Source organism: Oikopleura dioica, chromosome 2 (assembly GCF_907165135.1).
Source record: "Oikopleura dioica chromosome 2, OKI2018_I68_1.0, whole genome shotgun sequence".
Taxonomy (NCBI): Eukaryota; Metazoa; Chordata; class Appendicularia; order Copelata; family Oikopleuridae; genus Oikopleura; species Oikopleura dioica.
In genome coordinates, this window is record NC_137292.1 from 722,110 (window position 1) to 741,940 (window position 19,831).

Below are 19,831 nucleotides of genomic sequence, written 5' to 3' on the forward strand. Positions count from 1 at the left end.
GACCTTTAAACCTTCTCCCAATTTTTCTTCAACAAAAACCATTGTTGACAAATTGACATTTTTGCATCCAGAAAGAAAAGAAAGCATCAGTTCTCGCTAATTAACGATCATCGCGGATGTCAAGCGATAAATCGTCAAGCAAGAAATTTATTTTTCGCGTTTCTGCCCGCGGCTGATCCAAGCCCGCGTGGGTGATACGCGCCCTAGAAAAAAAATCGGCCAAAAATAGGCGGTCAAAAAGAGTGCAATAAAAATGACCGAGCCTCTTCTCGCGGAAAATCTGAATGACAAAGAGATTGAGGAAATTTCGGAAAAGGAAGAGGAAGAGTTGCTGAAAGAAGAAAACGAGCAGGAAAATGAGACTTCCGGAGAACCGACGAATATTTTGGCTGTGTTTAATATTCCGCTGGAGATTGATGATGATTCTTTGAAGGGAAGGGCTTTTTCTACGGGGTCTCTTTTTCAACCCTTCCTGAAAATTTAGGAAATCTTTTCGGGAAAGCCCAAAAAAGACACATTTCCAAAAATGGGGAAAACTAACCGACGCTAGAATCGTCAAAGCAGGAAAGAAATCAAAATCCCGTGGTTTCGCCTTCATCACATTTGCTGATCTAGAATCCGCAAAGAAAGCGAAAGAGGAAGCTCATGAAAGCTCATGGAACGACAAAATGTACGCGAATCTACCAAAAAACTAAATTAAAAAGCAATTTCAGAATTCGAGTTGACTATTCGGTCACGAAACGCGGTCACAGTCCAACGCCGGGGGTTTACAAAGGCCATGCAACTGAAAAACTTGCTGTTTCGAAAAAAGTAGTGAATTTGGAACCAGGTCGTCCAGAAACCATCATCAGGGAACGATCCATTTCGCCAGGTCGCCCGGAAGTTGCTGGAAGACCAAAAACGCCGGAGAAGGAAGAAAAGAAGAAACGAAATAGCGAATCAGAATTGCCAGTCAAGCCGGATGTTATTCGCGGCAGAGCGAGGCGAAAATCAAGGTCCCGATCGAGGGAGAGATATCGAAGGAAATCGAGAAGCAGATCGAGGGATAGAAGAAGATCCAGATCAAGAGACCGAAGAAGACGATCATCTCGCTCAAGATCAAGGTTTGCGGCAAATCTTTTTCCTTCTCATCCTCATTTCTTTCTTAGATCTCGAGACAGAAGAAGATCCAGATCCCGCTCCCGGTCCCGCGATCGTCGAGACCGAAAACGCTCGCGCTCAAGATCGAGAGAGCGCGAACGAGACCGAAGATATAGAAGATATTGAAGATTATTCTTCATGAAAAATAATTTTTGATTTTTTGCATTCACCAAGTGCCTTGAGACCAAATACCAATAAAATAAGAAACTGCCAATTATGTTTTCTCAATTTCTAGAGCACTTTTGTAGATTTTGTCTTAGATTGGAAACCTTGATCAGTTTAAATTTTATGAGAGAAAATTTCTTTGAAAAATGGCAATTATTTTGGTGACGATTCTAGCGATTGGCAGGGGCTATGATTTTATAATTTTGAAAAAAGAAAAATTGAAAAAATCGGCAATTTAAAATCTATCAAAAGTTGTGACATCATCGTTGATTTTCAAATGCAAACTAGTCCAAGACTATCTCGGCCGTTTTTCCCGCAAATGGGAGCAGAAAAGGATCCTCCAGACGCCTATCAACACGATTCTAGAGTGGGTCCTCGCGGCTCGCTGCTCTCGACTCGCCTACATTCCACACGAGGAGTTCAAAAAGATCATCGACGAATGCGGCGATTTCGAAAGCTCTTCTTGCAATTTGACCAAAAAATCGAAGCGAAAAACCGGCCAAATAAAAAACGTTCTGTTTCAATTTGAAAAGCGGACGTTCGAGTACATCAATGACAAGAAAGAAGACACAGATGTTTATGTCTTTTGCAACAAGCACTTTTTGGTTATTGCGTTTCGAGGGACGGCGTTTACGATGGTCGATGGATTCAGCTTCAAAGATGTGATGCAGGATCTGAAAATCAAGAAAGTTCCGTTTTTCGGAGGCTTGGTTCATTCGGGCTTTTACAAGCAGTACTCAGGATCGGTTTCGAGAACCCTTCGAATAAATAAATTCCTCGCTTCTTCAAACCCTTATCAAGCCATTCGCGATAAACTCTTCTCAAAGACCCTCTTCAACCTGGCCGAATACAACCCTCCAAAAATCCTCATCACTGGCCACTCACTTGGTGGCGCTCTAGCGTCTCTTTGTGCAGTAGATTTTTCAATCTCCCTGGACCAAGTTTTCAGCGACAGAATCAGATGCATAACTCTCGGGGCGCCAAAAACTGGAAACTCGAAATTCTGCAGAGTTTTCAGAAAAAATGTGAAAAATGCGCATCGGCTGGTCTTGCCCTTTGATCCCATTCCAAAGGTAAGCGAGTCAATTTTTCCTCCAAGAATATCGATACCGCCGTAGATTCCGCCAAATATTCCTGGAATGCAGTACAAACATCCCATCAAAAAAACGCTGCTCCGGAACTACAAAAACAAAGTCCTCCAAACGATCCCGACGGAAAGTCATCACTACGAGAACTATCTTCAGTCACTTGAACAGACCAAGAAGGAAGTTTACCGTCTGCTTTCTCTCTCCCCTTAAAATTGATTTCTCTTTAGAAATGCCGCAAAGAAGGTCATGAAATTGAAGAAAATCAACAAGGAAAACTGTCCTCTTTGAGTCGAAAATTTGTCAAATTGCCGAAATTTATGAAAAATAATTTAAATATTTATTTCCTTTTTTTACAAAAATCACCATCCAAAAGGCTCTTCTTCCGACTCTTCCGAATCATCATCGCTTTCTCGTACAATCGGCATAATCGGAGCTTGCTGAGCTCTGACGCTAAATAAGCTCATATTGCTTGGCATTTTCTTCATAATCGATTGTTTTCGTCTTTGATGTTCTGTTGCGTTCATGATTCCGGCGCTGTAGCTTCTTCTTTCCACTTTGTGAAGTTGACCAGCGTTGGCGTACGGGTCGACTGGGTGAACTGGTGCAAAGTCCATTTCAGAGGTGGTCATGGTGAGAGTTGGTGCTTCTTCTGGTTTTGGCAGGTCTTTCGCGAGCTCTTCGTATTTGTCTCCGAGGCGTTGTTTGGCGACTTCAAGGAGTCGAGCTTGTTCGCGAGGGTATGATTCGGCAATTTGCTTGTGGTCGGGATCAACTTGATTTTCCATAAAAAGGGGAAGCCAAAGTTATCTTGTTAATAAATCCCTGTCCTGAAAATCATCGTAGCAAAGTGAATAGACATACAGTTCACCCATCGCTGTAATCGTCGCCTGGCGCTTGACAGTAGGCATCAACAATGAAATTTCACCAAAGAAGTCTCCCTCCTTCAAAACTAAGAAAATGACTCTCTTATTTCTGAATAGAACTTACTGAATGGCTTGAAGTCTTCGGTATCCGGCATTTCCACCAAGACAGATCCCTGAGTGATAAAATACATGCTTCGGCCAACCTGGCCGATTTTTACGATGGCATCGTCTTTCATGTACATTTCCAGCTTCATAAACGGAAGGACCTCGTCAACGAAGTTTTTCGGCGCGTCCTTGAGGAAGGGAACTCCGTTGATTAACGGCGCGCAGTTGTGGCGAATAATCTCCATTCGCAGCTTTGGATTGAGGATCTTCAGTACTTTCGTTTCATCAAACATCTTTCCGGCGTATCGTTTCTCGTAGTAGTCCAAAACTCTTTGAGAAAGCTCCTTTGGAACTCTTTTCGTCTCCAAGTAGCCCATTACAGAGGCGATCTTCTCGTTGTAGAGGCGTTTTGATGCGGCCATCATGTGCATCATCGACGAAGCGATACCGATGAAAGCTGCTTTGAGCAAGTTCCCGATGAAAGCGGAAGAAAAAGCGGCCCAAAGATCGTGGTAGTTCTGGGGAACGATGCTTCCGTAGCCGATGAACATGTGACTCAGCGATCGAAAAACACTGTTTCTAAAGAAAAATATGTTTCTCGAATAAGGATGAGAGGATTCTTCTTACATGTACTGGAAGCTAAATGATGTCCCGTCCAGATGAAGCTGCTGAATTGTCGTCCAAGAGCTTTTATGAGGAAAAGCCGGATGAAAAGTCGTCACGGCAAACTAAGAAAAATCGGTCGGACTAGAAAAGGGAAATCGGTTACCTGAAAACAAGCAGAAATATGAATCCAAGTAAGAAGGACGAAAACAAAGAGGAAAATCTTCAAAAGCCCTTTTGCAACATCAGCATTGAAAACCTTCTCCATGTAAATCGTCAGATTGCGAAACAGTCGAGTCAGTCGCATGAGTCGGAGAACACCAGTGATTTTCGTCAAACGGATGAATTTGAGGTATCGAATGATGTCACTTGCAGCCACTCTTGAAAGATAATGAGAAAACGGGAGTCATGAAATTGGTTACTTTTGAGTTCCGGCAATGTCAGTTTCTGCTGCGTAAATATCCGTGTCGTTGAAGAACACGGCCACAATCTGGTCCAACGGAAGCGTCGCCAGTAAATCGAGCCAGAACCAGCCTCGCATGTATCGCTTCCGGATCAACTTTGTGTTTAAAACTGCGACATCGGCTTCTTCGTAGCCCGTTCGGAAGTTGCACATCATTTCGAAGGTGAACCAGAGGTCCGAGACGAGGGTCGAGTAGAAGGCGAAATAGGGATGAATCGTGTCGGGACGGACCATGGCGTAGATGCTCTCGAACTTTGGATAAGCGATGAACATCGGGATCGTATAGATGTTGAGAAAGAGGATCAAGGCTTTTTAGATCTTCACAATTGGCCTCAGATTTTGGGGATGGTGTCTGGAAGCGTCAAAAATTTCGATAAATTTTCGTGGGGGGCTACTCGGCTGCTGATTGGCCGATTTGCCGAATCCAGGCTTCTGATTGGTTGAAAATATCTACGCAAAATTTGTCGAAATTTTTGTCGGTTCCAGACACTTTCCCAAATTTTAAAGAAGAAAGAAAACAAGGAAGACCTTCCTGAAGTCAAGTCCAAAAAAATCCTGAAAAACGAGTAGGGATGAATCACAAATGGAAGTTTCTCGATAACTTCATTCTCCGCCTCCAACTTCTCGTCGCAGCCAAATTTGTCCGCATGAAAATCGGCGATGCTGAAGATCGACTTTCTTGTATTCGCCTTTTTTGTACTGAGAAGGCTTTCTTGCTGCTCCACCGATTTCTTCTTCTCGTCATTTTGATCTTGTGTGATTCCGAATTCAGCAAGAGGCGAATTGAAAGTTGATTTTTTTCTCGATTTGAAGGCGGTTTTCCGCGCTCCCATGACGGAGACTCTCCGGGGTTCTAGCGTCGCCATCAGACCAAGAAAAATTCCAAAACTGATTTTTCGCGTTTATTTATTTTTTTACAGGAAAGGGTTTCTAGAGAAAAGAGTCTTCATGCACCAATCTTTAGTCTGAACCACCAATGATGGCGATTAGGTAGATGAAAATTCTTCCTATCTTTTTATTGGATCTTAAATTTGGAAAGCGAAAGGAGGAATTTGAAAAGTCACGTGATCCGAGTCCTGCATGAAAATGTACATTGATGCTCGAACCCACTCATCGGGCGAAAAGTCGTACTTGTTGTTGACAATCAGCGAGAGTGTAAAAAGAATTCCAACGCTCCCGCAGAAGATAACGAAGACACTGGAAATCAGAGAGCTATTTTCAAATGAAAACCTACCAAAGCATTGCCCAGTAAATTTCAATCGGGAAGAGGAACCATCCGAGAAGACCGATTGGCCAGGAAAGAACGAAATAGATGATGATGACGATTTTCATATGATTGAAGATGTCTTGATAAACGCTTTAAATAGTGAAAAGGAATTTTTTCTTACCAAAGCCGCAAACGGTTAAAATCAAGCTGACAAAGAAAATTGACGCGGTTCCGATTCCAGCAGGCACGATTACGGCTAAAATTAAGATTAAACTGATGAAAGAAGATTTGTACTTACAGAATGCATCTTGAACGCAAGTTTCTACGGCTTCACATTTGGAACTACTACTTCCATATGAGCAACCATATTCATCAGCTCTTAAATAAATTCATAAATTTTAACATATAGAGCTAAACTCACTTGCAAAATACATCGTAGCTACAGTTACTTCCAGCGGTCGACCACATTCCGGCAAGAAATGCGAACATAAACGCCATCAAAACGCTGAAAACGACCAACGAAATTATATTTAATGGCGATGTCCGCATGAGCTTATCACTTTTCTCCAGTTTTTGAGCCGAAAAAATTAATGAAGTGCCTTGATTATCCAAAAACGATCCTGCAAGCCATAATACAGGCCACGATGGGAAAGACAAGAATAACGACCCAGTACAACCACCAGTTCTCGGAAATATAACAAGCAGTCCCATAATCAAACAAGATCCAGCACGTCATCGCCCCAAGAAGGCACATTTGCAAGCAAACTTTTCAAATGAATTTAACGTTTCATTTGCTTATCTAACCTGTTAGCGAAACTTTGATAAGAAAGGGCCTTCGATTGACCTCATCAAATCCTTCAGACTCGATATTTATGTCGCCTTGTGGGACATAAGCCGTGGAAGGGGAAATTCTTCGTTCTGAAATTCTGCTCCCGCTTTTGGAATATCACTGAATAAATAATTCTTTATTCTCTTCGCCGGAAAAGTTCCCTACCCAAGTTCGACATCATCAAATGCTTCATTCTCTTTTCCCATTTTTCTATTTTTGGGCGAAGAAAGCTGGTAATAATCCAAGCTTCCTCACGAGTGTGCATTCAATCCTGTTTGCCTTTCTCATATTATTTGAGTAAATACCAAAAAGCTCGTTATTACCTCCAAAATTCTCTTGAGCATTAACTTTTCCGACGAGGTTTTTTCCGAGACATTTTCCTCACATAGAGTGAGAGGACATATAATAATCCACTTCTTCAATCGTTCAGTGGCTCAGTTGATGTCTCAGTCGTTGTCTCCGTTGAGGAGTCAAGTTGTGGGAGAGTCGGTTTGCTCGGTTGGTGGCTTAGTCGTTGGCTCAGTTGTGTGATCAATTGGAGGCTTAGTTGGGGACTCAGTCGGTGGGTCAGTTGAGGGCTCAGACGGTTGGTCAGTGTCGCATTTCGGCTTGGAAAAGTCGAGGGAAACTTGGTCGCCCCGGCGAGTTATTCTACTTATTCTAAATGAGAGTGCAGTCACTCAAAATGAAATCGCGGTATTAAGAAATTCACCATTATCAAGTGCCAGTTGCGTAAGTTTCTAAAAAAGAAAAGATGATTTTTAGCGAACAACCTGAGTTAGGCAACGACGGCAACAACGGCAACAAAGGCAACAACGGCAACAGGGCCAAATAAAAATAATTCATATTTTCGCATAGCCTGAGTTAGGCAAGAACGGCAACATTCTAGAAGCAAACTTGTCTTTAAAACCCCTTGAGTTTCCTAAAATCAGGCGCGAAGCGCATACTCACTCTTTGACTTTTGATTTTGTTTGCTAAAACGGTGAATTTATAATTAGTTCAAGTTGGCTAATTACAATTCGCAAACTGGTCAATCTATGAAGTTTAACAACGAACAAAGAGCCGTGGAAAAAAAATTTGATTATTTAACAAAAAGTACTTTTCTTTTATAATATTGTAGTTACACAGATATTGAGCCTTATAATGAGTTCCATACTTCCATTTTCAATACTGCCATTTTAAATCTGACAAGCATTTGCAAAAAAATAACATCTAAAGCTGCGCTCTAGAGAAAAAATGCAAAAAAAAGAACAAGAAAAACATCGCGCAAAATTCATCAGAACCTGAGAATGGCAACATGTTGCCGTTGTTGCCTTTGTTGCCTTTGTTGCCATTGTTGCCGTTGTTGCCATTCTCAGGTCGAACCATTTTTAGGCATGTTTTTTTTCACCAACTTCTTTTATAAGACTCAATTTACCTCTATCTCTTCTGAGCTTCCCGCATTTTGCTGGTCAATCGGGACTGCATTTAGTTTTGCAAAAGATAAAATTTTGAGAATTTTCATTTTAAAAGGATCAATAAGAAATTTTTCGACATACAAATGAATTTTAAAGCACAACCGATGGGGAGCAAGAGCCACAGTTTATGCATGATTTTACGTCATATTCGGTTTTTTATCGCCTTATTTAGGCGATTTTTGATGAAACTTCGGATTAACGTGGCCTTAAATTCACGCATTGCGGTCTACTCAGTCGTGTTCAGGAGGATGACCTTGCTGTCTGGAATCATATGAACAGTACCGTTAAAGACTGAATTTGATCAGGAACGGTTGAAGTACCGTAATTCCGAGTGTGAACGGTGGTGGCGCTATGAGTGCTCTTATTTTCGTGAAATCGTCGAATGAAGCATGAAAGGTCAGCCGACCAAGGACTCTCTATTCGCTGTTTTTACTCTTTCTAGCTCGGACAAAACTTGCCCTTCTCCTTTCCGTCAACCTTTTGCCAACGTGCGTCTAACTCAAAATCGCAAACTCGCCACTACATAGTTCTTCTTTTTCATTTTCAGGCAGAGAGTTTAGTTTGAGAGAGAAAAAAGGAAAGAGAAAGGAAAATGAAGATGATACGAAGATTGCTGCTTTTTCAGGAAAAAATTACAAAATTTCATTAAAAATTATAAAAAGCGGAAATTTTTCAAAAATTTTTCGAAAAATTTTTGGAAAAAAATTTTAATAAATTTCAAAAATTATCGAATTTTTCAAAAGACAGTCGTTCTTGCTCAATTCAACGAGCTCGATCTGTACAATCGACCGCGAAAGCCCCGGCCCAATGCGCCGAGAATTTACGATGCAAGTGATGCACCTCTTGAAGACTTCTCCATGCTTGATGATGCCCAAGTGATTCAATACGAAGACGAAGGGGAAGAAGAAACGATGGACGCTCCAGCGTTGATGAGTGGTATCAGACCGCCCGTAAATATCATGGTCAGAGGTGCCAGGCAGCGAAAGCTTGGGTTTTGCAATTTTTTATTTGAATAACTGCATATAAAGTTATTTAACTATGACTCATACTGTGTGACTTTCATCATACTATTCTTTATTTACAAAACTCTTGACTATTTTGTTAATCCAATCGCGCAAATGAGAAAAAAAAATATAAAAATTTTTAAGAAAATAATTTTTCTGATTTTAACGCGACTTGAAAATTCTCGAAATTAAAAATCCCGAATAGAAAAGAAAGCAAGCGGCAAAAACAACTGCTGCTCCAAGCACAACAACCCTTCAAATCAACGAAGAAAATAATGAGAAGATGCCAAAATTTGCTAGGTTTTTGCTTCAATTTTCCCTTTTTCAAATGTTTTTTTAAAGAACCGCGGCAGAAGACGAAGTTGAAAACATTCAGTTTCGGATGGAAGCGATTGTTCAGGAGGCGAAAAAGTGGGTGTTCAATAATATTGGGCGAAATTCGCAAAGAGATCAGCTGAAGGCGAAACGACTTGTGCAGAGGCTGGATGCTCTTCCGGATCGATATGCTAAAGGAATGTTTGTCAGAGACAATAAAGAGAGGATAAAATTGACAAATTTATAAAAAAAAAGCGAGGTCAGTTTTGATCCCCTTTCAAAAAAATAGAAATAAATGACAATTCGTTGGCCATGAATCATGTGATAAACCAGAAAAAAAGTTTTCGAGCGCTGCCGAAGTCCAGAAGACGCAGCTCTGATTGCCGAGCGCAAGAAGCAGCGCGAACTGGAAGGCGGCGAAAAAGGTGAGAGAATGGACAAGGACGAGAAAGAGCTCATCAAGGAAGAAAGAAAAGCAGCAAATGCGATCAAAAAGGAAGCACGGCTCAAGAAAAAGGCCGAACGACTCGAAAAACAAAGCTCAAATGGGGCTGAGAATGAACTGACAACTGTAAGAAAAGTCGGTTGTTTGCAATCTACATTATGATGATTCTAGAGACGAACGGATGACTTGGAATTCCTGGCGCTAGAACGAGAATATGAAGATTACACCTGGGTCCGAAAACGACGAGAAGCGGAACCTCCGAAAAAGGGAGGAAAATTTCGACCTGGAAGAGTATCTCGGCGGCCAGAAAAATACTTTCACTTTTTGCAGAATCAAATCAAAGACAGAAAGTAAGGAAGAAAGCTGTTAATTCTTCTATTGTTTTTCTAGGCTCCAGCGAAACGAGTTGAAGTGCGATAACGAGCTGTACCCCGACTGTAAGAAAAAAGGCAAAGCAGGCGCTGATGCTCGTCGAAAATTCAGACCAAATGCACAGGAAGCTATGTGGACCAAAATTGTCAGGGCGATGCGACTCGCTCCACTTGAGGTAGCAAAATCTTTGTTTTCAGTTTTTGATGTTTCGCTTTCAGATCGCGGAAAATTGCCACATATGGGAACGACTAGAAAAGAAAACGTCGAAATTAAAAGAAAAGGCATGGAAGTGGTTCTTGGAGACTGAATCTGGCCAAGTGAAGGGTCGTGAATTGAGAATACTCATTCGCGAGGAGAGAAATTGATGGAGATCGTGAAATCGCGAGCTCTAGCAACTCACTGGCGCCATTAATTTTACAGGTTTTTGTTCTGATATTGAGCTCAATAGCAGAAAATCAACTTTGAAAAAGCCTTTTGAAACCAATGGGCTATTCAATTAACCATCAAGAGAGGTTTTTCTCTAAGCCAATAAGAAATCCCAATTTTTTCCCAATCACAGGCGAGCAAAACCCCATGGCCCATAACGCCCCCACCTTTGAGCCTATAAAAAACGACCACTTTTATCTTCTACCAATTTGAGTCGAGCAAAGCCCCCTTGCCCTCCCCCCTCGATTTTTACCCACCCCTCGCCGCTAATTCTTATGAAAACTCAGTCTGGGTAAGGTTTCCGACCCAACAAAAGAACGAGTGAACGCTAGAATGATCAAAACGACGAAAGAAAGATTCCACTACACTGAATAAACCCGAGATCTGATGCCTTGCCAATCTCAAAAAAAAAACATAAAAAACTGTATATTCATTTGTTTACTCGTGTTTTAGTCCCATAAACTTTACAAAAAGGTGATGATCAAGTCTCCGGAGAAAATCGTGAACTCAAAAACCGGCAACTTTAAAAAGAAGAAGAAAAAATCGAAAAAGCAAATTTTAAAAGAACAACAACAAAGAGGATGAGAAATTGGCAAAAGAAAATCTCGCGCGATGAAGCTTTTGCGACTTCAATCCTCTTTTTTTCTGTAAATATTGAATTTTTAAAAGACTGAAAACTAAAAAAATAGACGCCATTTTCATCGAAGCTGGGGAGCAGAGAATGGACGATCTATTTTTTATTCCGAGAAAAATGAAGCTGTCCAAAATTTTATGGTGAATAAAATTGATCCAGTTTTACGCCAACTCAATTGTTTAATTTTAAATTGGTGTAATTCTTTTGAAGGATGACGGTTCAATTCAAGCGTAATTGAAAATGTGTCAAGATTGAATTAAATTTGCGAATACCGAGATAATTTGGAAGGCTTTTGGAAGGTTCCCTATTCGACTTTTTATGCACGATTAAGAGATTCTGCTCCATTCTTGAAGATTAGAGCTACGCACCTGAATTATTAACGGTATGCAAGATGGAATAGACAGTCGTTTATTTAGTCGATTTCAGCAAAATTATCATCGGCCATGAATCATTTATTTATCCATAATGTATAGACTTAGAGATTTTCATGCGTAATTTTACAGTTTCAAAGGAGGATGTGCTTTAACAAGGTCTATTATCATCTCTCGAATTTCGGCTCTTGAAACAAATTGTGGCGCAAAAACATGAGAAGCGCCAATTCCGAGAACTAATTAAAATATTTCCAATGTTTCGAGAAAAAACCTCAATTCTGAATAATGAAGCCTTTGGCTACAAAAGTCCTGAATTAGGAAGTTGAATAATAAATTCAGAAAATGTACTGTATCTACTGGTATACTGGATTGGTGTTCGAGACCTTTCCTAGAGGCTCATTGTCCATTCTGTATCGCTTTTCGTCGGTTCAATCGTAAAATACACAGAACAGCAGTTGACACTAATCGAGTCAAAATGCCGCTGAATTTAAAAAATTAATCGGGTTGAACCGTTCCTTTGAATTGCTGCGGCTGATCCGCTGAATCGTCCGCTCATGTCTTACTGTACTTGGTTCTCCGATAATTAATTGAATTTATCAATGGGTAATCGAAACGACAGGTCTGCAGGAAAATGACCTTTGCTTATCAGTGCTGAGCTGGGAGACCGTTTCTGATCTTTTCGAGAGACGCCATTTTGCGAAACCGAACCGTGGTGGCGGTGGCACGTAGTCAAATTGCGGTAAAGGCAATTCTTTATGAACTCGTTTTGATCCTAGAAAGCTTAATAATTTGTTTCTCTATATTCTTGGCTAAACTAACCGCCAATTCCCATAAGAGCTCTTTTGATAGTTTTCTATCTCTCTCTTTTTTAGAGCAAAAAAAGAGCATATTTGCAGAAAGTCATTCAATCGGTAAAAAATGAATAGAGAAATTTTTTTCTTCGTTAAATAAAAAAAAAACTCTTTCATCATTGAAACAAGGTTTGTTATTTTTTGATGATTATTGGTCAGAAAAAATAATTAACAGCAAATTTGCTTCAGGAGATTTTTCTGATCTTGTCGGACAAATTAAACATCTTGGATTAAGGATCCCCCTCAACAATTTTCGAGAAACTGAAAATCGGGTGTTCGATATTTTGACCCAGGAAATGGATTCTTAGGGGGTCTATTTCGACTCTTTCAACCCGAAAATCGCTTTTGAAAATTGCAATTCTGCCCGGAAATAAAGGAAAAATCGAAATTTTCGCGATAAAACCCATATTTTTTCTGAAATAATCATACAGGAAAAGGAAACCCGAATCATTCTAAGGACCTGCCAATCGATTAAGGACCCCCCCCCCCTCCGTCAACAATTTTCCTCGAAAAATCGAAAATCGAAAAAAGCCATATTTTGGCTTCTCAGCGTGCCTAGAAGTTCAATTTATCTTAAAAACTTGTTCGGAGCACTTTTTGAACAATAAATCTGAAATTTTGGCATAATTGGCACTTTTTCGTCATTTTTCGTCAAAAAGTCCGATTTTCAAACGCGATTTTGAGGGTGTTAAAGTCGAGATAGACCCCCAAAAAATGAAGCCTCAAAATCGTTTTTTGGCCCGTAGAATCCATTTTCGGGGTCAAAATTCTGAAATAGATTTTTCGAAAATTATTGACGGGGGTCCTTAAAATCATTATCAGAAATATGGGTGGTCCTTAACTTCGCAAAATAGAAGAGTAAAGCATCATTATTCCAGTTCAAAATTTAGGTCAAGGAAGAAGAGACGATAGAATGACATATTTTCATTAAGAGTACCTTCTGCATATCTGTTTCTTTCGTAGATTACAGTAAATCTGACCAAAGCCCATTATGACGCCCCTTGTGTGCTGGGTCACGCTTTTTGGGCGAGCTATCATTTTAAAAATTGAAAAAAGCAGCTTTCAAAGAAGATTCTTCCATTTGTTGATTTACCTTGTCATTTTTTAGAAGAAAGATATTCATTAGATTACTTGCTAATTCGTGTGCTAAGGTGATCAAGAAGCCGCCCTTCTGAATATTGAGAGAGCTGACGAGCGCCAGTCCATCTTCCCGTTTACTGGAAGTTGATTATGAACGATTATTTTCCGTCTTCTCTCAGGAAATTTTCAGTTTTTTTTTGTTTTTCAAAGAGAATAATTTATCGAGAGAAAATGCTCAGTTCGATTATTGCCTTTGTCTACAGGAGTGGTACGAGATTTTTGTTGAAAAATTTGGACTAGAAAAAATTAGTTTTTTTTTTTAATTTTTAATTTGGGTTATTCAGATTGGAGTTGAGTAAAGGTAAGGACTTAGGATTTTCAAGTAAAAATTAGGTTAGTGGTTAGATTTTTCAATCGAATTTGTGAACTTGTTTTTGTAGTAAAACCATTTTATCCGAAGAAAAAGATAATGCTTGAAATTTTTTTCGTTGAAAAATAAATAACCCTAACCTTAGCCAGGGTTTGAAAAGTCACAAATTTTGACTGAGCATAGGCACGGTTGAGCATTGGCGTGCTCAGATTTCGCTGAGCCTGAGCATGTTTGAGCATCCGTCGGCTCAAATTTCGCTGAGCACTCGAATGCTCAGATTTTATTGAGCTTGAGTACGACTTAGCTCGACAAGCTGAAATTACCGTTGAGTTTGAGCACACTGAGCATGCTCATGCTCAGACTTTTCAAACCCTGACCTTAGCACTCCTTCATTTCGATTAAAATAATAGAAATTATCCTGAAATAATTCTGATTTCAAATAATTCTGAACTCTTAAATCTAATCCGCTACTCTTACTAATATAGTGCGAAGTAGAAACACTCAAATCTATACCCTCCCCAAATATGCTAATCTCGAGCCACGAGCAAGTTTAAGTATCAATATTAAATCGAGCAAGATGTTTTATTTCATTTTCAGCCTTCTTTTTCGGCAGTTTCGCAAATCTGATTGTTTTCTTTGCACTTGTTTCCATGAAGAACAAATCTCCCAGGCAGGAGTCAATGATTTTAAAAGCAAAATTAACTGAAACGATCAAAAATTGATGCATTCCTTTTCAAACGATCGACTCCATTGAAGCGAGGTCTATATTCTTCATCTGGTACGTCGAGTTCAAATATTTGATTCATACATTGCATGACAATTAAGACACTAACGGACATCTTATATGTCTGTTCACTGCCGCTTTTCGCCATTAGCGCCTATCTCGAATTTACTTGGATCTTTGGCGCGTTTCTTTGCCGCCTCAATGCGTTTTTATTCTACGTGGGCATGTTTGACAGGAGTTTAAAAAGACGCGTTTATTTGCAAGTTTCAAAATTAATCGAAGAAAAGTCAAGTGAACTCAATGAAAGCCATGTCATTTTTTATCTCAAGTTTATCACTGGAAAGATGTTCAACTCTTCGAAATTCATTCGTTAGAAAATCAAAAACGAGCCTAGTCCATCAGACTGGAAAAAAGTCGCACAAAATTATCATCTTCTTTTTATGGCTTTTGGCGATCATAGGCTAGGGTGGGCATAATTTTGTCCGTCGGAGTACCTTGGCCAATCAAAATCAAGTATTTTTTCTATCAGCGAATCAAAATCGAGCATTTCTACTGTCAGCCAATCAAAATCGAGGATTTCTTCTTTAAACAAATCAAAATCGAGGATCTCTTCTGTAAGCCAATAAAATCGACAATTTTTTCTTTCGACCAATCAGACGCCAGAAAGCTACCTTGAAAGGGTGTCCTTTGTCTTGAAAACCCCCGATCCTCCGAACATTTGCCCACCCAAGATCTTAGGAGCCCTGCCGATATATTGGTATACAGGTTCTCCAAAGTTACTCCATTCATGTCAAAAGATCATTCAGACACTATTTCTACGTCGCGTGAAAAATGCATCGACGGCACTTGCAGAAATGTGACCATCACGAGAGTAAGAATACATTTTCAATTTCTCCAGAATTTACCCCTCGATAAGTGCATACCAAATTTCGACGAGAACCTGACCGCGTTGACAACCTTTTCGGCCATCAGAATTATTGGTGGTTTTCTCATTCCGTTTGTTGTGTTAATTGTCGCCAATTCATTATTGATAACCATCGGTAAATGGACGAAACTGACCAAGCTATTGAGAATTTTATTTATCTAGTGCTCCAGCTCAAGTCAGAGGTATCGGCCCAATCTGTTGTCGCCAAACGAAAAGGTGAGATCTTATTCTCTTAAAATCGGCAAATACAGTAATAACATTAATTCAAATCTAAGCAATATTGGTCTGCCTTTTGATAGTTGCTGTTTTCTTCGTCACGTGGTGCCCAAACCAAGGATCGGTTACCAGGCCTTCTTCAATCAACCTTTGATTGAGTCCCTTGTAAGAAACGTCTTGTTAACTGGATTCAGTAACATACACGCTAATAACAATTCCTGTGATCTACAACTTCATCGTTCCAGAAGAAAACATGATCGGCCTGCCTTCCATCATCCCCTTCATGCACATCATATCGACCTGCTTCCTAATCTTCGGCTCCTGCATTAACCCCTTTCTCTACGCCCTCTACGGCCGGAAGATCAAACGCGCAGTGATAGTCGTCTTGGCCAAAATCGGCTTCAGGTCGAGAATACAAAGAGACGTCAAAGTTCTTGTTCTTCAAAAAGAAGAAGCGATTTCCAAAGGAAACTCGAATTTTGCCCTGGTCAAAAGTCAATCATCAGCTTCTGTATAAATTTTGCACAGTGTATATTTTTTAAAATTTTGCAAGTTTAGTAATGAACTTTTGAACAAAGAATTTCAAATTGGTCGTTTTTTATTTTCATTTCTTCAGAGAAGACAGTCGTTCGTGGAAGAGTTTTTCGATGAGAGAGTAGATTTCCATTTCGTATTTCTTAAAATATTGTCTGAATATTCCGAAAACCGTTAAAAAGAATAGAATTTCCCGGTTTTTAGTCAAAGAAAATCAAATTCTCGAACAAATAGTCTGAATTTTCCGAACTAAACCAATTAATGAAAGTGGACCAATAAAATTGCTCTATTTGGCCTACCGGCCAATCAAAACCCTTATCCATAAAATCACTTCGATAAATTGGTTTCACCCAATTTCTTCTTCAACTTACAAGAATTCCATGTTCCAAAGCTTCTCTCGTCTCATTTGAGTAAACCGCCTTGATCTTCGACTTAGATTTGCTTCTCTTCTTCTCAATCGCCGGATTTTTCATCATCTCCCTCGCTCCATCAAAATACCCAGGAAGAATATTTTCCAGGATTTCGAGCGTTTCGTCAAATTTTTCCAAAAGGCCGACGAAGAAAAATTCACGGAGAATGTTTTTCTTTGCGATTTCCGCCGAAATTGCCACCTTGCTCCATTTCGTCTTGCCATGAGAAGAGTGCTTGTTGCATTCGTCGGACGTTCCGCAGAAGTATTTCACCATCACTTGGAGAGCGTCTGTGCATTCAGGAACGGATTGTTTGACGCAATCGTCGAGGGACCGGTCGAGATCTTCTGCCGAACCGTGGAAGTTTGTCCTACTGCCGGATTTTCCCATGCTCCAACTTAAAAAGGGCTCAAAATTGGGGATGGAAAAGCGCGGCTAGTTTGGTAAGGGATACCCTTATTTTTATCTTTTTTGAAGTTATTCTGTAATATTTATTGACAATTTGAGACTATCCATTATTATTTAAAGCGGGTAATTAATGAGCCCTTCCCCGAATCGCTGGAAATAATATCTTGACGCGAAGCGAGTGACTGGATTTCTCGCTACGTTTATAAACGTCGGCATAGGCAGATCGAACTCCGTAAAATTAAACCAATGATGATGCTTCAGCAAAATATATTTTCTTCCTTTATTCTTCTCCAGCGTCTTTCGCATGTAATTTGCGAAATCGCGCCGACCATTCGGCCCATCGTCGCGGTAAGGCTCGTAGCAGTCGTCTTTGTGGATGCAGAATCGTTGGTGGTCCAGTTTGAAGTTGTTTCGTTTTTGTAGATGGCTCATCAGCCATTTCATCGTTGTTGAACCCGACTTTGGCAGTTTGTTGTGGAAGACGAACATTCCATTTGGCGGCCTATAAAGGAAATTAGTTGGATTCGTTCTGGATTCTTTCATTATTATCAGACAATACCTCGATAAGCCTGGAAATCGAAAGCTTAGTTCTTCATCGTCCTTTTTCTCTCCATCAAAATTAATCTCGAAATTCTCCGCCAGCACATCATCCCCCGAAAATTCTTCCGAAAACTCCAGCTCATCATTTCTCTCCTCATTTTCGCCCCTAACATCGCCTTCTCGCTTGAAAAGATAAAATTGCAAGAATAAAAGAAGAACAACGGAAGCTAGAATTCTTTGCGGAAGAGGCCTCATTGAGTGCTTTCATTAGTAATTCAAGTGAGAATGCCGCATGTTTTTATCGAAACATTTCAGTGCATTTTTTATGTGAAAGGGCCGGGGGCGGAACCTGCGGATTACGGCAAAGCAAGTGTCGCTAGAATTCCTCATCGCGGCTTTTCAGATGAAATTTGAAATATGAGAATTTTTTTTGTTGATTTCTCGACAAAAAGAGCATATTTATTCATCTCATTTACAGTGAAGAAAAAGATAGAAAAGAAATGAAAAAGAGCTGATAAGTATGAATTTATCTTGAAAAAGCCCAGGAGCTTCAGGACCTGAGCTTTGTTCATCGATAAATGTAGAAATTTCTAGCAGGAAAAAGCGAGGGAAAAAAGAGAGAAGAAATCATCAAGCTTTTGATTTTTCTTCTGAGTCACATTGTTTGTACAAAGAGTTTTACTTGTATTTTCATTCGTTCGTGTTAGATGATTTGGAGACTTAGAGCAGGCAGCCCATGGCGTGGAACTTCTTGTCGGTCAAAAACTTCTTTTGTCGATGAAGCATTTTAACGGCCACGCTTGGCCGCTTCATTTTTCTTGCTCGTCGTTCTTTCTTTGTTTCTCCAGGGACTTTGTCCGCTAGCGAAATGCCGTCCATGCAGACGTACGCGTAGTGGAAGGTCCTGATCGAGTCGACAAAGTTTCCAAGGGCGGCGCAAGGGTCGGAAAAGTCGGTTGTTGGTTGCATGAAATCATCGCCGGTTCCGGGCATCGCCTTTTTTGTGCACGGTGGGTCGACGGAGCTGTGGTCCTTCATCCAGACGAATCGTTCCATGATTTTTTGCATGTGGGCTGACTGAAAGAGAGGGTTAAAATGAACTTTATTGGAAGAAGCAGATCGTTAATGACAAAAATAAGTTGGAAAAGGTACCTTTTTGTTCTGGATATGATCTTGTCGATGACCATGGCCGTTGAAGACCTCAGTCTTCAAGTTTTCAAACGCGTTGTTGATCATATTCCAAGCGAGCACATTTTCCGGCAGGTCGATGAGAGTGAAGGTAGCAGTGAAGCCCCGGTGGACGACGGTGTTTTCGTTTGTTTTGAAAACGAGCGTCATGTCCTCGCGAGTCCCGAAAACAGGCTCAACTTCGATCGAGTTCGACTTGGGATCGTTTCCGCAGTATCTGGCGAGCTCGGCGTTTCCGTCAGGGCCGTTGATGATGATGGCCGCGTCCAAGTTGCACTCGCCGTTGACGTCGGCTTCTTCAACGTCGAAATTTGCGAAAGAGACGGAGATTGACTTCTTTTCCGGGACGGTGACGTAGATTCGGTAGTACTTGTTAGGCAAGTATCGATCGTAACCGCTCGCATCGGGGAAGACGGGAACGGACCAGGAGGCGGTGGGATTGTCGGCGTCGAGGGTGAAGGCCTGGTAGTCAGTGACATCAGCGGTCCAGATTCGATCCTCAGAGAGGGCTGTTTCGTCGCCCAGACGGGCTGAGGCAAGAGCAGCAAATGACCAGGCAAGCTAGATTCAAAATTATTTCTCTACTCAACGATGTTTATTTTCCTGACACTTTTGAACAGGAAAAAATTACGAATAAAAATACGACTCTATGATGAAAAATGTCAAAAACATTATTTTCAAAACATTTCTTCATATTTTTACATGTATCTCTTGATCTGCTTGTAGAATACGAAAAATTAGCGTGGGAAAAACACGAAGGAAATCGATCTTACCTTCATTTTCTGGAAGTCTCTTCAAAAAATCAATTTTCCGAACGAAGAAAAAGTATGATGACAAAAAGCGGACGCAAATGCATTTAAATAGAGCGCTACGTGTTTTTAATAAAAACTACAAGGCGCCCGAACAAATTTACGCGGTTTTTAGCAATAACAGACCTTAATGTTCACGATCACAATAATTGCTAATTCTCGTGAATGCTCAGTTTACATTTGAGACAACGTGTGGCGCTTCCTGGCGAGTTTCTTTTTTAATTGAAGCGCTTTTTTCAAATTCAATTAGTAATCATGCTCTTTAAGACTTATTGCTTCGAGTTTATAA

At 40.4% G+C, this 19,831-nt stretch overlaps 6 protein-coding genes and 1 long non-coding RNA gene across 7 annotated transcripts; 3 read left to right on the top strand and 4 right to left on the bottom strand.

The window, feature by feature from the left end:
- Nucleotides 1-356: 356 nt before the first annotated feature.
- Nucleotides 357-1,323, top strand: LOC145696162 (uncharacterized). Its single transcript, XM_081773155.1, has 4 exons — nt 357-388; nt 485-670; nt 714-1,103; nt 1,149-1,323. The coding sequence occupies exons 1-4, from the start codon at nt 357-359 to the stop codon at nt 1,264-1,266; spliced, it is 726 nt and encodes a 241-aa protein (XP_081629281.1). The 3' UTR covers nt 1,267-1,323.
- Nucleotides 1,324-3,196: 1,873 nt separating this feature from the next.
- Nucleotides 3,197-5,293, bottom strand: LOC145696167 (potassium/sodium hyperpolarization-activated cyclic nucleotide-gated channel 2-like). Its single transcript, XM_081773161.1, has 6 exons — nt 5,128-5,293; nt 4,387-4,735; nt 4,131-4,344; nt 3,989-4,089; nt 3,381-3,940; nt 3,197-3,342 (listed from the first exon to the last, which is right to left on the bottom strand). The coding sequence occupies exons 1-6, from the start codon at nt 5,291-5,293 to the stop codon at nt 3,197-3,199; spliced, it is 1,536 nt and encodes a 511-aa protein (XP_081629287.1).
- A 159-nt stretch (nt 5,294-5,452) lies between these two features.
- Nucleotides 5,453-6,714, bottom strand: LOC145696171 (uncharacterized). The gene is made up of 8 exons (XM_081773166.1): nt 6,629-6,714; nt 6,439-6,583; nt 6,255-6,399; nt 6,056-6,193; nt 5,933-6,012; nt 5,816-5,890; nt 5,662-5,773; nt 5,453-5,624 (listed from the first exon to the last, which is right to left on the bottom strand). Exons 3-8 carry the CDS (start codon nt 6,386-6,388, stop codon nt 5,453-5,455), a joined length of 711 nt encoding a protein of 236 aa, XP_081629292.1. The 5' UTR covers nt 6,389-6,399; nt 6,439-6,583; nt 6,629-6,714.
- Nucleotides 6,715-8,309: 1,595 nt separating this feature from the next.
- On the top strand, nt 8,310-11,275 carry LOC145696172 (uncharacterized). Its single transcript, XM_081773168.1, has 9 exons — nt 8,310-8,408; nt 8,664-8,870; nt 9,130-9,224; nt 9,267-9,444; nt 9,589-9,810; nt 9,856-10,034; nt 10,075-10,231; nt 10,275-10,380; nt 10,805-11,275. Exons 1-9 carry the CDS (start codon nt 8,310-8,312, stop codon nt 10,855-10,857), a joined length of 1,296 nt encoding a protein of 431 aa, XP_081629294.1. The 3' UTR covers nt 10,858-11,275.
- A 4,160-nt stretch (nt 11,276-15,435) lies between these two features.
- LOC145700164 (uncharacterized) lies at nt 15,436-15,983 on the top strand. The gene is made up of 3 exons (XR_014134164.1): nt 15,436-15,552; nt 15,600-15,653; nt 15,713-15,983. It is a non-coding gene; the product is annotated as an uncharacterized LOC145700164 (long non-coding RNA).
- A 197-nt stretch (nt 15,984-16,180) lies between these two features.
- LOC145696173 (uronyl 2-sulfotransferase-like) lies at nt 16,181-17,811 on the bottom strand. The gene is made up of 4 exons (XM_081773169.1): nt 17,565-17,811; nt 17,135-17,507; nt 16,559-17,032; nt 16,181-16,329 (listed from the first exon to the last, which is right to left on the bottom strand). The coding sequence occupies exons 1-4, from the start codon at nt 17,798-17,800 to the stop codon at nt 16,258-16,260; spliced, it is 1,155 nt and encodes a 384-aa protein (XP_081629295.1). The 5' UTR covers nt 17,801-17,811; the 3' UTR covers nt 16,181-16,257.
- A 144-nt stretch (nt 17,812-17,955) lies between these two features.
- Nucleotides 17,956-19,644, bottom strand: LOC145696789 (uncharacterized). Its single transcript, XM_081773879.1, has 3 exons — nt 19,507-19,644; nt 18,698-19,294; nt 17,956-18,622 (listed from the first exon to the last, which is right to left on the bottom strand). The coding sequence occupies exons 1-3, from the start codon at nt 19,510-19,512 to the stop codon at nt 18,266-18,268; spliced, it is 960 nt and encodes a 319-aa protein (XP_081630005.1). The 5' UTR covers nt 19,513-19,644; the 3' UTR covers nt 17,956-18,265.
- Between the last annotated feature and the right edge of the window lie 187 nt (nt 19,645-19,831).

What these genes read in the sequence shown, in the direction of transcription:
- LOC145696162 (XM_081773155.1), top strand. Translation starts at nt 357, where the DNA reads ATGAGACTTCCGGAGAACCGACGAATATTTTG. An exon ending in GAGAACCGACGAATATTTTG is followed by an intron (nt 389 to 484) that starts GCTGTGTTTAAT and finishes CTGAAAATTTAG; the next exon opens with GAAATCTTTTCGGGAAAGCC. An exon ending in AGCTCATGGAACGACAAAAT is followed by an intron (nt 671 to 713) that starts GTACGCGAATCT and finishes AAGCAATTTCAG; the next exon opens with AATTCGAGTTGACTATTCGG.
- LOC145696167 (XM_081773161.1), bottom strand. Translation starts at nt 5,293, where the DNA reads ATGGCGACGCTAGAACCCCGGAGAGTCTCCGTCATGGGAGCGCGGAAA. An exon ending in ATATTTCTGCTTGTTTTCAG is followed by an intron (nt 4,090 to 4,130) that starts GTAACCGATTTC and finishes GATTTTTCTTAG; the next exon opens with TTTGCCGTGACGACTTTTCA. An exon ending in CGAAGACTTCAAGCCATTCA is followed by an intron (nt 3,343 to 3,380) that starts GTAAGTTCTATT and finishes TCATTTTCTTAG; the next exon opens with TTTTGAAGGAGGGAGACTTC.
- LOC145696171 (XM_081773166.1), bottom strand. Translation starts at nt 6,388, where the DNA reads ATGTGCCTTCTTGGGGCGATGACGTGCTGGATCTTGTTTGATTATGGG. An exon ending in GCCTGTATTATGGCTTGCAG is followed by an intron (nt 6,194 to 6,254) that starts GATCGTTTTTGG and finishes ACTGGAGAAAAG; the next exon opens with TGATAAGCTCATGCGGACAT. An exon ending in TTTAACCGTTTGCGGCTTTG is followed by an intron (nt 5,774 to 5,815) that starts GTAAGAAAAAAT and finishes GCGTTTATCAAG; the next exon opens with ACATCTTCAATCATATGAAA.
- LOC145696172 (XM_081773168.1), top strand. Translation starts at nt 8,310, where the DNA reads ATGAAAGGTCAGCCGACCAAGGACTCTCTATTCGCTGTTTTTACTCTT. An exon ending in CTGAGAATGAACTGACAACT is followed by an intron (nt 9,811 to 9,855) that starts GTAAGAAAAGTC and finishes TGATGATTCTAG; the next exon opens with AGACGAACGGATGACTTGGA. An exon ending in TGAATCTGGCCAAGTGAAGG is followed by an intron (nt 10,381 to 10,804) that starts GTCGTGAATTGA and finishes CAAAAGAACGAG; the next exon opens with TGAACGCTAGAATGATCAAA.
- LOC145696173 (XM_081773169.1), bottom strand. Translation starts at nt 17,800, where the DNA reads ATGAGGCCTCTTCCGCAAAGAATTCTAGCTTCCGTTGTTCTTCTTTTA. An exon ending in GATTCGGGGAAGGGCTCATT is followed by an intron (nt 17,033 to 17,134) that starts AATTACCCGCTT and finishes TTACCAAACTAG; the next exon opens with CCGCGCTTTTCCATCCCCAA. An exon ending in CTTTGGAACATGGAATTCTT is followed by an intron (nt 16,330 to 16,558) that starts GTAAGTTGAAGA and finishes CAATATTTTAAG; the next exon opens with AAATACGAAATGGAAATCTA.
- LOC145696789 (XM_081773879.1), bottom strand. An exon ending in ATCATATCCAGAACAAAAAG is followed by an intron (nt 18,623 to 18,697) that starts GTACCTTTTCCA and finishes CCTCTCTTTCAG; the next exon opens with TCAGCCCACATGCAAAAAAT.